Raw genomic sequence first — 15139 nt, 5'->3', positions numbered from 1 at the left:
CTAACTAGAGGACTCGAAATCAAGTTTCATTGGGTCAAGAGAACAGCAAATGCATTTGCTGATGCTATGGCAACGCAGGGGGTTGGAAGGGATCAAATGGTTTGGGCTGCTCAGTAACTTTTTTTATTCTTTGTTATCTTCCTGTAGAGAGTAAAGCCTGTTTATCTCTCTCTGGAGGTAGCAGATACATTAGCTAAACAGGGAGTAAATAGGCAAAGTATTTTCTGGGCATACTTGTAATTGGGTACTGATGAGTATTGGATTTTCCAACAGATGTTTTAAGTTTAAATCTTTAATTATTAATGAAATCCTTTTGCTGATCAAAAAAAATGAAAATGCGTACACATTTACATATATAGGACCATATACTTGTATATCCCATTGTACATAATCTCTTTGTACAAGGGCTTTTATTCAATCAATATATTTTACCCTTTTGGGGAAAAAATATAATATATCTATAAACTCCCCTCTAGGTCCAATCTAAAGAGTAACCCTCATAACTACACAGGTTGATTCTTTTTAGAGTAACCCTCATATCTATAAACTCCTCCAAAAGATCTTCCCCCACTTAGGAGAAATAGAAAAGAAGCAAATCCAAAATAACGTCAGAAAATCGGGCTATTGCTTCCTACAATGAGCCAGAGAAAGATAGGAAATAGTCCCAATACAAGAAGAAATGAGTTAAATGACTTTGATATTGTATATCAGGAATAAAATGAGTAAACATTTCTGAGACTTGAACCTATAACTCTTTAGTAAATATACAACTTTAAACCATCTTAAGTAATAGATACAATATATGTAGATATAAGCATGAATACCAAAATATTATCAGACTGGACCAGATAGGGATGCATCCATATTTGATCCTACTATAAAAAAATCGAATTCAGATAAACCTTAACCAAATCAGATTGGGATTCAAATTCAGACAAATGGATACCATATATCTAGCCTTCATTATAAATCAATATCAACACTAAAACTTGGCTGAAACTGCTAGGCTTGTGTGCCATGCAATCTTGAAGTTGAAACATTCATGGTGTCATAAAGATTACATGATTTCTTTTAACTTCTTTCTTTCCTCATGGAATTTAATTCAAGTGTAGAAAATAATGGTTTCTAATCTAACAAGAAATTATGCTATCGATTAAGCATTCAAATATCACTGAGCCCACACATGATGGTTCCTTCTTAAATGAAGAACAACAAAAGAAATACAAAAACACTGAGTGACACATTTTTTACACCCAAGTAACACCTGGTACTTTACTATTAACACACAGCCAGCAAAGGGTGTTCAGCAATTTACGTAGGAAAAGAGGGTAGTAGTTTGCAATCTGATTACCAAAACACCCATCAATGCTTATTAACAATAACACATGCACACACACCCATCTTTCGCCGTTCATTTATTTGTTTGTTAAATTTTACTTTGATAGATATCAAAATGTATTTAAGTTTAACGACTCAGAACCGCATGTATGGAAACAATGACCTGAAAAATCCACCATCATACTAATGGTATACCACTCATTGTCAAGTGAACATTTTCACATGCCATTGAGCAAGTAAGCAAACTTCCAAGCAGGTAGAAATCTCTTCAAAAGAAAAATAAGATTACCATCACAAAGAGCAAGCTTAGACTTTCTTCCTTTGCAATGTTTAAATGCAAAAAGCTCATATATGTCAATTTCTGCCAGAAGGATATCAATGGCCTGATGATCTTGCTGCAACATTTAAAGTCGGTAAGAAGGAATTTATCAGTTAAGTGAAATAAAAAAAAATGCAATCAACAAAAGAAAGGGAAAAAAATGCATTGACCTAAACTAGCTCCTTGCAAAAGATTAGGTATCCACGAAGAAGACCAGAACAACATCTGTTACCTCCAAGTTCTTTTCAATATACAAGCGAGACTTTAACTTGTAAAAGCTACTCAAGATCCTGTAGATAAGCATCTCTGTATGTGTACATATCTACAATACTACTTTAAAAGTACAAATGAGAGTGTGGAATTTTTGTGGACTAAAGTATTCCCCTCTGGTTACAATAATCCCTTAAGGTGAACAGCGCTGTTATCTCTTGATGGAAGGGCACAAATGTCTATTTTGCCCCTTTTTTTCAAATTTTCAAAACATGACCAAAAAAATCCATAGCATCCGTATCAGAATATAGTGGTGTGTGAACACTGGAGGGAAGTAATCACAGGAACAATGGGTACAGCAGTAGGGTTAGTTATGTTATGTGTATCCATTCAGTATCTTAATCTCTTCAATTCACAGTGCAGCAAGGTTGGCCACTGAGGGGAGGAGCAGAAGGCCAATCTAGGCAAATTGAATCAGTTAGTTATGTCATTTTTCAGTAACAAATGGGGATCCCCCATCTGTCCCTTGTCTGTCAGTGTCTAACAGAGTTTCGGTGCTTTTCTTTCTTCATCTCCTTCTCTATCAGTTGCCGCCACCCTGTCACATAAGGTTTGGGGCTTCTGATAATGGGTGATGCACACATTCTGTTGGCTTCAATTTCTGCCATCCTCTACAATAATAGTCTTTAGATTATCCACACTCCATCAAGTATTTTTTTCCTAGTGCAGTTAGATTATCTTCTATGCACCTGCCATTTGTTTGATGCATATGGGGCATAAAACAAAGTTTTTTTTTTTTTTGCTGTAAAAGACTCCATTTCAACCCTATGTTCTACCCTCACTTTTATGGCGACACCTTGTTTTCCGCTTTATTACACCGAAATAAATCCATCAAAAGGGGTGGAAATATAGCCAAATTGAAATCTCATGAAGTAAGTTATTTGGATGTCTATGTTATTATTGGAAAAAACAGTTACACGTAACACATTTTGAAGTCTGCAATGTAGGGCACTGGAGTGTGAACACTGGCGGCCAACCCTGCTGAGTGTGATTGTCTCTGACCTTTTAACCTTTTGATGATCCTTCACATACAAGACATGGGTACGGCATCCAAAGCTGGATGAGGGGGAGGAAGTATGGGTACGACATCCAAAGTTGAGACATACGGGTATGGGATTGATCAGTTCTATACAGAAATAGCTATTTAGGAGAGTGGTGTAATAGGCAAAGCCATAGCACCGGAGTGTGGATATGCTTTTGGCTTTCCCCTAAGATGGTGAAGAAGAGGGGGCAAAATTGGGTTCTTAAAATATTATAACAATCACATGCTATAACATGTGAATGGAATGTAATGGCATGCTAACAGAAGGCAGTGTTTGTCCTGTTGTCAGAAATCTTGAGGGTAGTTTAAGGGATTATTGAAACCAAACAGGAATACATAGTCCATTTTGCAAAGCCTAGGGTACTTAAAGTATGTGAATTTGGTCCCTCTCCAATTGTGAGAGCACAAAATGTAATTTGAACAACTATATTTTACTTCATTTAATTCCCTCCCGTTGAGTCTTATATTTAAGGTTATAAGGTATTAGCACCCATTATCCTTCATAGAATCCAAATCTTAACTAAACCACCCTATTTTTAAATTTAGTTAAATTTTGAATTACTACCTTTCACCTCATTCAATCCCCTCTCATGAAGTCTTATATTTGAGGTATTAACTCTCATTCACTCTCATTGAATCCCATATTTAAACTATTTTTTGTCACCAATAAATTCTATCAACTAGATCTATATACAATACTTTTAATAGTATAAAACAATGTTTTTTAAAATTGACCCAAAAATAAAACCGTTCTTCCATCCTGATAGTAGGCAAGTCAAATGAGTCAACCCATGATGTCATAGTTAAAAAATAATACTTTTAAAAAATAAATAAATAAATTGTATAAAAAACAGGGCACATGTATAATATTTTATATTAATCATACTAAAGAAACATGAGTTGATAGATATTAATTAAAATTACAAAAACATAAAAATATAAATAAGTGAAAAGAAAAATAAGTGTGATAACAAGAATTGTTTATATTGATGATGGAAATGAAATACAAAATTTAAAACCAATCCAAAAATGAAATTGTTTTCCTATTTGGTGGTTGGTCAAAAGTTTAACCTCTTTGGTCAAATGTGTCAACCCCTGATATAATAATTAAATTATACCAAAAACAAAGATATCATAATTAATAATAAAAACTAAAGAAGAGATAAAACACAAAAGATACAAAAAAACACAGAAATTTTGTAGAAAATATTTAGGCGTATCTCTAATATTTTTATAGTAATCATATTAAAGAAAAATAAGTGTGATAAAGAATAATTGTTTAATTGAAGATGAAAATTGAATACAAAATTAAACCCAAAAAATGGAATTGATTACTTGTTTAGTAAATAGTCAACAGTTCAACATTTTGGGTCAACTGTGTCCACCCTTGATGTCATAATTAAATAATGAAAATAAAAAGATAAAAACACAAATTATGAAAAATGCAAAAATTTTGTAAAAAAACATTTGGGCACATCTCTAATATCATATATTCATCATACAAAACACAAAAAAGTCTAACAAATAAGAATTATTTATCAGAAATGTAAAAACATTATAGAAGATTTTGGAAACATATCATTACTATTGTCGTCATCATCATCATCATCATCTAATATTGCCACATGCAAAAGCACATGCACATTTGCTTGTATCATAAATCAGAAGTTTGAAAAGAAAAATCTTCAAGAATAATTTCCAAAAAATTATAAGGTATGAATCCTCAATATCAAACACTCAATAAACTTTTATTGGACACATCTATAAATGCCACATAGAAATCAGAAGGTAGGATACATCAAATAAAGTATTATTTTACCAATTAAAGAAAATTGAAAAGGAAAGGGAAAAAAGAAAGGGCATACATCACCAAAAACAGAAAACTTTTCCTGAATTGCATCTTGCAATCGATCTTCAGCTTCATCTTCTGAAATCTCTGAATACCACATAGAAATTGAGTTAAATTGTACAAGGAGTCCAGACTCCAAAGTATATCATATGAGGAGCTTGACAATGCTCATATAAACAAAATGAAATGATATATCCTAGAAGAAAAAGTACAAAGATGCTAATATGCATTTATCACTATCACCAACATCATCATCATTATTATTATTATTTTGATTGGTAAAGAATGAATTTCATTGCTTATCGATCAAAAACAATATGTATTTAGAAGTGCTGAGCACATGAAATATATAGGCTAACCACTGCTATCCAAGGACTAAAATATCAATATGGTACACCCGATACAAGGAGTATAGTATCAGTATTGGATTGCACAGATACAGGATATGCTACGACTGGAGCTGTATCATTCCAATCGTGCGTATCTGTCCAATACACTGCCATATCAGTGCGTACCATATAGTATCGGCCAATACACACCGATACGAAAGCATATCGACCCCTAGTCTCACTATAAAAATGGAAGTGATGCAACTTGAACCCACGTCGTCCAATGGCTAAAAGCAGGTGCTTCTTTAACTGCCAAGCTAGTTCTTGTTTCATGTCAATATACGCAATAAATAACACTTTATTAACATAAATGTCTACATGCAATCAAAACACACAACATATGATTATTTTCAACAACTCGAACTACAAATTTAAAAGAATAATATTAAAAATTAGTATTTTATAAAACAACAGAAAAAATAATTTATAAAACTCACATATATACCAAAAAATTAATTTTAATTTCAAAAATGTACACAAATAAAGAAGTTAATTAAAATTTTTATAAATTATTAATTAATATTTTAATTTGCATTAAATATCAATGTATTTATTAATTACAAAAATAAAAATATTGTTTAAAAAAATATTTATAAATATAATACAAATTGAATCTATCAAATCCAATAATCTACATTTATATAAAAAATAATTTTTTAAAATTTATAAATAAAAATGTTAATAATGGAATAATTATTTTAGTAATTAAAATTTATGAATTTTCATATGATATGAATCTTCAAAATTTTACTAGATTTGATATATTTTTAAGTTAAGATATATATTTTTATAAATTATTAATTTATATTTTAATTTAGATTTTATAATAACATATTTATTGTTTATAAAAATAAATATATTGTTTACTAAACATTTGAGAATTAATTTTTTAGTTGACTTTTTGGTTAATGTTAAAAAATAAAAATAGAAAAAAAATTGATATAATAATTCAAATATAAAAGTTGTATATGTATTATGCCTTGTACTTCAATGGATAATAAAATAATAATGGCATTTTGCATGTATTAATTTGTATTAATTAATATGTGCCTTGGACTCTTGATTGATGCATTATTAATAAAATTGTATAATATCTATGTGTCCTGCTATACTAATTATAATATATTTCTTCATGTATATACCATTTAAATATACAAATCCTATGAATTTATACATTATTTATAGTTATTTTGACATTAAACTTAATGCTACCAATATGTTTATGGAATTTGTACGCATTTCCTTAGTGTATCTGAGTGCTTCCATATTTTGTGTCTGTATCCATGTGTTTCCCAAGCATATCCATATCCATATCTGTATCTGTATCCAAGTTGTCCAATATGATACCCAATACTAATACTTTAATCCTTGCTGCTATCTAGCCCAATTCCTCTAAAACAAGTTGTCAACTAACATCTATCCCCATAATAATTGCTCTGTATTTACACCTTGTTTAGTCATTGGCTTAGCCAAGTTGCCTTCTGATCATTTAACACAAGAAAATGAGAATATCACCTCACCAGCCACTAGTCTTATTACCCTCATGATATTGGTGTTGCCAAGACCATTGGGTATGGTTTCTTACAAATCCCACTACCAAGAGTCCCTTCCACCGTTATGTTCCTTGGATTCAGTTATCCACCCACCCCCATTTCCATAAACTGCCAAAGATTACTCAAATTGTACAAATCAAAGTTCAACTTAATTTGATTGTGAACCAATGGATGACATTATGTCAGAACATGGGGGTAGGCTGTTAGCGAATGACTAACAAGCTACCATCTTCTAAAAATATAATCTATGGAGAATGGTGCATAAATATTTAGTGTTTTCACCCAATTCACAACTCTCATTGATACATTCTCAATACTAGCCTCCTTGGACCAAGTGTTCTCCTTAAGTTCTAACATTCCTTTATTCCCAATATGTACAAGGACTGCTGCCCTTGTGCATCTCCGCATGATCTTCTCTCTTTTTTCAACAACCTAAAAAAGGAGGTTCGAAAAAGTTTTGCACAACTACTGCATGAATCCACTAACAACCAAAAAGTAAGAAGAACCATGCTGAAATACTAGAGATAAATTGGAAAGAGATTAGTAAATGGCAAGTAGTTGCCCACTTGCATCGCAAAGAAAACAAAAATGTGGATACAAAGACAAATTAGGCATCTTTTTTGGAGAGTCTAAAAGATATTGATTTTCAAATTTATTACTAACAAAATTCCCTAATTTTAGGTTGTACTGTTGCACACCAAATCTATTTCACCAAGAAAGCCCAGAAAAGGTTAGGTGAGGATGAGAGCACTCTAAAGAAGGAAGAACACACGAAAAAGCCTAGGTATCGAGAGTCCAGATCCTACAAGCATCCATTATTAAAGGAAATGGAGCATACTTCAGACCACAGAGTCTGAAAGGGGTTTGATTGTTTTTTTCTCTTTTTACCTTTTGGTGTCTTGTCTACTGGGTCATGTCAAAAGGATGGTTGAATTGGCTCAGTAAGGATATTTTCTTTTGAAGTAATTTTATGAACGTGCTGCTGCTTTAGTGTTCTTTTTGTGGGTGGAGGGGGAGTCTTATCCATGGGTTTTTTATACACCTGAGGCATTTTAGCCTCTCTGGGCATTAAGCACTAGGAATTTTTTTTTTTTTTCTGTCTTGCTTGCCATAAGTACCCTTTTTATTTGTTTCATGAAGATGAGAAATGCACAAGAAAACTGAGAAGTTATACCTGCCACTGCACCAATGGTTTTCTCTACGTTTGGTAAACTTAGTTCTGTACGCACACCTTCTCCACCAACTGCAGGACCCCAAGAGAAAGGGCCTGCACTCAAATCAATAAATGCCCACCTGCCATATAATATATGTAATAGCTAAGATTTAAAGAAGTAGATAATAAGGGTACAAGTACAGTTCACACGCAAATATATCCCTATTTACCGAAACACAGATCCACCTTATCAATCTATACATCTATGTTTCCATGCATAAATAAGGATATTGATGTATGCAAGCACGATCCACCTTATCATCCATCCATTAAGACAGATACACATCATGCATTCATACATCCATATGTACATACAAAATCAGTAAAGAAAAAGAACCTCTCTGCTCCTATCCATGTGTCCGTGAGGCATTCTGAATGAAGTCCAGCTAATTCCCCAGATTTCAACTCCTTCTCCAGAAGAATTTTCATATCTTCATTCTTCCCATTCAACAACTAGAAAAGAACAGAAAAAAGGTTAAGTAAAATGAATGAAACAATCTTTTCACTTTCCAAATTCACTATCTCTTAGAAGGCTGACAGTTTGATAGGCTAAAAGAAGAAATGAATGAAATGATCAATTACCTGTGCAACTTTGATATTAATTATCTCAGCAGTCTCCTTTCCTTGATATAACTTCTCAGCATTATTAAGAAAATCTAGGCAAAAATTTGACCACTCAACCTGACACAATAAAACACAACAGCCTTTGGAACTAATAATAATTCAGGTTACCATATGGCCTTGATGCTACAATAAAAAATTACATTAAATTTCTAAATATGTTACTTTGGTAAAATAAAGAGGTTAGCATGGTTTAAGGATCTACACATTCCCTAATATTTCAATACAATATTTCCGTTTCCATTGATCCCAACAAAAAATATTACTTAATTATATCACAACATAATGTTTTTTTATCAATAACAAAAGCTTTATTATTCTGCAACTAATAGAGATGATGGCCAGGGAAGTGGGGTGGAACTGTGAAATGTATGGCTCTGGAGAAATTTGAATGACTAGGGGGTTTACCTTAGTTTTTCTGTCCCAAACAAGTGAACATCAGAATCCCAGGACAAACCCCCAAACAAAATATCAAACTGTAGAACATACCAATGGCCAACCACTTTGGTGGATGAAGATGGGTTTTAATAGGGAAGCTTGCTTGAAGCCTAAGATGGAAAAGACGAAGGGTTCTCAATGGCTGGTAAATGGAGAAGAATGGTTACAGCAGAGAGAAAAGAGTTCTTGATGGAAGAGATAGTATAGCAGAAGAAGCTTACGATAAAGATAAGGGAAGAAAGAAGAGGAACGATACTGTTAGTGGGTTAAGCTGTATCATGGTTTCAGAGCTTCCTGGACGGAGCAGTACATGTAAGTTGGTGTAGGGCCTGGAACAGTACCATTAGGCAGTTAAGGAGGGAATATTTTGCTGAGAGAAGGAGAAACTCCAACGGATGGTTCATTGTTTTGGAAGAAAGATTTGAGCAAGGAAAAAAAGAAAGGATCATAAAACCATAAGGCAACAAGCTGCAAAGTTGGAATATGATTGCAAACGAGCTACACCGAAGAATGGTTGAGAGAAAGAATGAAGCGGCAAGGGTACCAGAAATAATGGCACCAGTACTGGGAAAGGAGGAAATGACAGAGAGAAGGAAAAAATTGGAGAGGTTGGGCTTAGAAGAAAATGATGAAACTCCAGACTCAATGGTGGTGTCTCTTACAACACCAGAACCAAGGATCAAATTGGAGGGGGAGAAAGGAAGTTTGGAGCGGAGGTTAATCCTGTCGGCAAAGAAAGAAGTAAACGACTGGAAAAGATTACTAGAGGAGGTGACATCCAAGCTTGGGACTCGCCAAGTTGTTATATTAATCCCTTTTAGTGACAGAAAAGCTGTAATAGATGTGGGGGGGAGGGAGATGATGGACTTCACAACCATAGAAACAATTGAGGGTACTGTAACAATAGAGAACTGGTGCCCTTCGGCTAATGCAGTAATAACTGGCGATGGGAGTTTCAAGTTGAAGCTTCTGGGCTTGCCTTTCCATTTATGGCAAAAAACCATCCTCCAAAAAATAGCGACAGCCATGGGTGGTGCACTTGAGAGCAGTGAATATGAAGGTCGCCAGTGTGAAACCTGAAGCTGTACCAAGAACTCTCAACCTCTATGCTGACAGTTACTGGTACAAAATCTGGATCGCCTCGGAGGTGGAAGCGTCGCTCTGGTATGGAAGGTTGAAGCTTGAAGATGATGGTGACGTGGCAAGGTGGGTTACACTTGGCGAAGAACAGGGACTGAAAGATGGACACATGAGCAGACTTGGGAAGGAAGACTCCCCCACTTTGGAAGTTGAACGGCCAGAACTCAACAGTCGCCCAATTAAAGAAAAAAATATAGATCTTTTTGAACCAAAAAACACAGAGGGCCAATCTTTCGCAGAAGTAGTCAAAAGGACAATCCGGTCGGACCATGGTCTGGGCCCACCCAAAGGAGAGAAAAATGTCTTTAGTTCCCGATCTGACCCAATTGGTTTCTTACTGGGTCAAACAAGGTCCAATTGGAAGAAAGGACCTTTTGTTTTACTCGACTCATGTGATACTTTAAAAGGTCACGTGAGTCGGGTCCCTTTGGGTACGACTGGAGACCATATTGGTGCTCTATCATTGTCCTCACAGGAACTGCAAATGAATGATTCACGAAACCGCCAAAGTCACAGAAATGAGTTGAAGTTAAACTTTCAGTGGGCTCAAGTCTCCAAATCCGAAGTAGGGAACCAAGATAAATTGGGAGAAAATCGTCCAAACCCTAGGTATTCCAGAGGTTGGAGAGAGGAGTACGAAGAGGAGGACATTGGGTGAGTTCACTGCGAATCCTCAGATGATGACTACGAATCAGATTCAGAGACAGATAGCGACAGTTTTGGGGAAGATACAAAGGAGAAAGAGGAAGTGGAGGACTTGCTTAGTGCAGCTGTCGAACTGTTCGTTGGGGAAAGGAACGTGATAACTTCTACTTCAAAATTTCCTAATAATGTTGGAATGCTAAGAGAAGCAGAGTACACTTGGGTGGGTAAAGGGGAAAACTGTGTAATGGAAAGAGGAACACCAAGTCAGGAATTGAATAGTGGGCAGGGAACTTGTAAGATGATAACAGTCAATCTTCAAACTTCGGATAAAGGTATCACAGGAGGGGATAAACGACAGAGCGATGGAATTAATTGTGAGTGTGAATCAGGCTCAGGAAGCTCCTTGCCAAAATCTATTCTGGGAGTGAATTATGAAACCCAGACCCTTGCTGAACCTACTTCAAACTCAGTTCCAGGTATGTCTGTGCTTTTGGGTTTTGATACTAATTCTAGCTCTGGTCTTGCTGTTTGTACTCCAAGTTCCAGATCTGCTTCCTTGCCGATTGCCCATGATAAAGTTGAGACACAAGAGAAAGAGCAGATAGAGGAGAAAGTGTGGAGCATTATAGTGGAAGAGCTTAATGAATTGGCAAAGGAAGCCGTAGAGAAGAAGGAAAATGAGAGTGAGGACAGAGGGAATAAAGTAACTGGAGAAGAGGTGGAATATAGAAAGAGTGAGGGGACCAAAGAGAAGGAATTAGAGAAGATTGAAAAAGAAGAAGCAAAAGAAGGTTCGTTGGCTGAATTTGTGGGAAAATTGGGTTGTAAAATAAAAAATCTGAATCAACTGAAAGCATACCTGAAGAACAGAAAAGAAGAAGGGAAGGTGAGAAAAAGAAAGATGAGAGAAGCTAAAAGGTTGAAGCTAGATGTGGAAGGGGATAAAAAAAGTCAGTGAAAGAAAGGGAACGGGAAGGAAAGGAGGAAGATAGGAAGAAAGGAGATTAGGGGCAGATCAAGAAGGCAGTATGAAGATTGTGAATTGGAATGTGAGAGGCTTGGGGAATGTAAGAAAGAGGTGTTAATAAAGGAGCTATTAAGAAAAGAAAATTCAGATATACTCCTAATTCAGGAGTCTAACCTCATGGCATTTAATAGTAGGTGGGTCAGAAGTGCATTGAGAGCAAATGGCATTAGTTGGGCAATGAGCCCCTCCTGGGGATCTTCTAGAGGAATAGTGACATTGTGGAAAAATGAAGTTGTAGAAGGAGTTGAAGAATTGGTTGGAAAATTTTCAGTTTCTGTCAAATTCAAGCAGGTGGTTGATGGTTTTGAATGGGTTTTAACTAATGTATATGGCCCCAATGGATACAAGCAGAGGAATGAGTTGTGGGAAGATCTAGGAGAAATAAGAGGATTATGGGAAGGTCCTTGGTGTTTAGGAGGGGATTTTAATGTAATTAGATTCACTGAGGAGTGTAACAAGGTGCGGCAAAGAAATACTACAAGTATGAGGAAATTCAATGAGTTTATCAATATGTTTGAGCTCAAAGAACTGAATCTGTCGCATAATTGTTTGACATGGTCCAATCTCCAAGCTGAACCAATTTGTTCAAAATTAGACAGATTTCTTTTTACTGCTGATTGGAAAGAACATTGGGGAGATTTGATGTCAAGGACATTGCTTAGAGTCACATTTGATCATTGGCCAGTTTTGATTAATAAGGTGGAGTCTAGGAATAGAGAACCTATACCATTCAGATTTGAGAATGTGTGGCTGTCCCATCCAGGCTTTAAGGAGAAAGTGAAGGAATGGTGGGTAGCAAGTAATCCAAGGGCCAATTGGGAGGGTATGAAATTTCAATGGAAGCTTAAAGAGTTGAAAAATAAAATCAAAGAATGGAATATTCTTCAATTTGGGAGGCTAGAGGAAAGAAAACAACAGTTGATTAACAGATTGAGGAGTTAGATGCAAAAGAAGAACTAGGATTGTTTGGGGAAAGGGACAAAGAGCTTAGGTGGGAGCTGAGGAAAAACCTGGAGGATGTCATCTTCAAAGAAGAAATTAGCTGGAGGCAAAAGTCTAGACACAAGTGGGTAAAGGAAGGAGATAAGAACACAAAATTCTTTCATTCTATAGCCAATGGTAGGAGAAAGAAGAACTGGATCTCCAAGCTAGTGATTAATGATGCAACAATGACCCAGCAGAATGAGATTGAAGGGGCCTTTGTGGACCATTTTAAATCAATCTATAGAAGGCCTATGTCTAGCAGATTACACATTGAGGGTTTGGAGTGGCCTAGACTCCCGAAAGAATCAAGGGTGTGGTTGGAGAGAAGCTTTGAATTGGAAGAAATAAGGGTAGCCATATTTTCCATGAATAGATCTAAAGCACCTGGTCCTAATGGCTTTTCGATGGCTTTTTATCAAGACTACTGGGAGGTACTTAAGGAGGATATTCAAAGAGTGTTTTCTGAATTCTTTGAAAGAGGGGTCATCAATCCAGGTCTAAACTCTACCTTCCTGGCTCTGATTCCAAAAAAGGGAGATGCTTGTCACCCCAAAGAGTTTAAACCCATTAGTTTGGTACACAACCTTTATAAAATCATTGCTAAGGTGTTATCTCGGAGGATTAGAGAGGTGCTACCCTTAATAATTTCCCCAAATCAGGGTGCCTGTGTGAAGAATAGACAAATTGTGGATCAAATCCTAATTGCAAATGAGTGTGAAAGATTTCAAAAGAAGTGGAAAGAAAGGGTTAGTGTGCAAATTGGATCTCGAAAAGGCACATGACTTGGTGGATTGGCCATTCCTATTGGAAGTCTTAGAGTCTTTTGGATTTGGGCAGAAGTGGTGCAAGTGGGTGAAAGGATGTATTAGGATGTATAAGGACTTGCCACTATTCCATTTTAGTGAATGGTAGGGTGGTAGATCGTTTCCCGACTACCAGGGGTATTAGGCAAGGTGACCTCCTTTCTCTTTTCCCTTTTACCCTAATTGTTGAAGTCCTAGGAAAGCTCATTGAGAGGGCAGACTATAGAAACTTGGTGAAAGGCTAGAGGGTAGGGAGGAATAGGGTTCCGATAACACATCTACAATTTGTTGATGACACAATTCTTTTCTGTGGTGGGAATGAGGTAAGTTGGGTGAATAATTTAAAGCAAGTGATAAATGTGTTTGAACAAATGACTAATCTCAAAGTGAATTTAGATAAGAGTTGTGTGATTGGCATTAATTTGAGTGAAAGTGAGGTGGAGGATAGAGCCCAAATTTTGGGTTGTGAGATTGCTCAATGGCCTTTGATCTATTTGGGGCTGCCACTAGGGGATAACCCAAGCAAAAAGAGTTTCTAGGACCCGATGATTGAGAGATTCACTAAGAGGTTAGCATCTTGGAAGAAAAATTACCTATCCATGGGAAGCAGGATAACTTTGATTAAGTCAACATTGGCCTTCTGTCGGTGTTTAAAATGCTTGAGGGAATATGTGAGGTTTTGGAAAAGTTAATGAGAGATTTCTTATGGGAACCAGAAGAGGAGAAAAGGGATCATAGAGTCAGGTGGGATATAGTTACCAAAACCAAAAGTGACGGTGGGCTTGCTTTAGGTAATTTGCAGAAAAAGAATGAAGCTCTGTTAGGGAAATGGCTTTGGAGATTGAATTTGGAGAGGGATAAATTATGGGCTCAAGTTGTCTTAAGTATTCATGGGCAAGTGGCGGATGGCTAGGACTCAGGAGTTTCAACTAGGGCTACGAGAGCTTCTCCTTGGAAATCCATTCATGCCATACTTCCTTCCTTCCTCTAATCAGATATGATCTGTGCTCTGGTAACCTCATGAAATTTTGGGATCATGTTTGGGTGGGAAGTACTCCGTTGAAAGAGCTTTTCCCTTCCTTGTATTATCATGTTTTAAAAATGAGCCAATCTCCACTTTTTTTACCACTTCTAATTCAACTATTGGCTGGAATTTGGGTTTTAGAAGGGCCCTTAGAGACTCTGAACTGAACCTCATTTCTGACCTGCTAAAAATCCTAGATGATGTGGTGATTGACCCCCTTAGGAGGGATAGTAGGATTTGGGTCCCTTCTCCTTCGGGTGTCTTCTCATGTTCCTCTTTCTTCAAAGAGTTGGCTCATTCCCCACCTGTTTTTAGGCTCCCTTTTCCAGTTTTGGAAGTCTGGGGTAGACCAATTTCCTCCCAGAATTAGTGCCTTTTGCTGGGAAGCTTTCCTTGAAAAGTGTAACACTTGCGACCTACTCCAAAGAAAAAGGCCTAATTGGTGTTTATCCCCACACTGGTGCATCCTTTGTAAGAAGAATGG

At 36.2% G+C, this 15139-nt stretch overlaps 1 protein-coding gene across 3 annotated transcripts in view; it reads right to left on the bottom strand.

Annotated features, from left to right (window-relative positions):
- Positions 1 to 15139, bottom strand: part of LOC104612653 (uncharacterized) — a 62182-nt gene that overhangs the window by 21794 nt on the left and 25249 nt on the right. For all 3 annotated transcript variants that reach the window (XM_010280170.3, XM_088893496.1, XM_088893497.1), the window contains 5 exons: positions 8556 to 8654; positions 8311 to 8426; positions 7935 to 8053; positions 4835 to 4905; positions 1628 to 1733 (listed from right to left, as the gene is read on the bottom strand). In XM_010280170.3, the coding sequence (XP_010278472.1) occupies positions 1628 to 1733; positions 4835 to 4905; positions 7935 to 8053; positions 8311 to 8426; positions 8556 to 8654 (511 nt within the window). The remainder of the gene's footprint in view (positions 1 to 1627; positions 1734 to 4834; positions 4906 to 7934; positions 8054 to 8310; positions 8427 to 8555; positions 8655 to 15139) is intronic.

Source organism: Nelumbo nucifera, chromosome 8, assembly GCF_055504915.1.
Source record: "Nelumbo nucifera cultivar China Antique chromosome 8, China Antique-T2T, whole genome shotgun sequence".
In the NCBI taxonomy this organism is placed as follows: Eukaryota; Viridiplantae; Streptophyta; class Magnoliopsida; order Proteales; family Nelumbonaceae; genus Nelumbo; species Nelumbo nucifera.
Note: the sequence above shows the minus strand (reverse complement) of the source record. Positions and strands in the feature narration are given on the sequence as shown.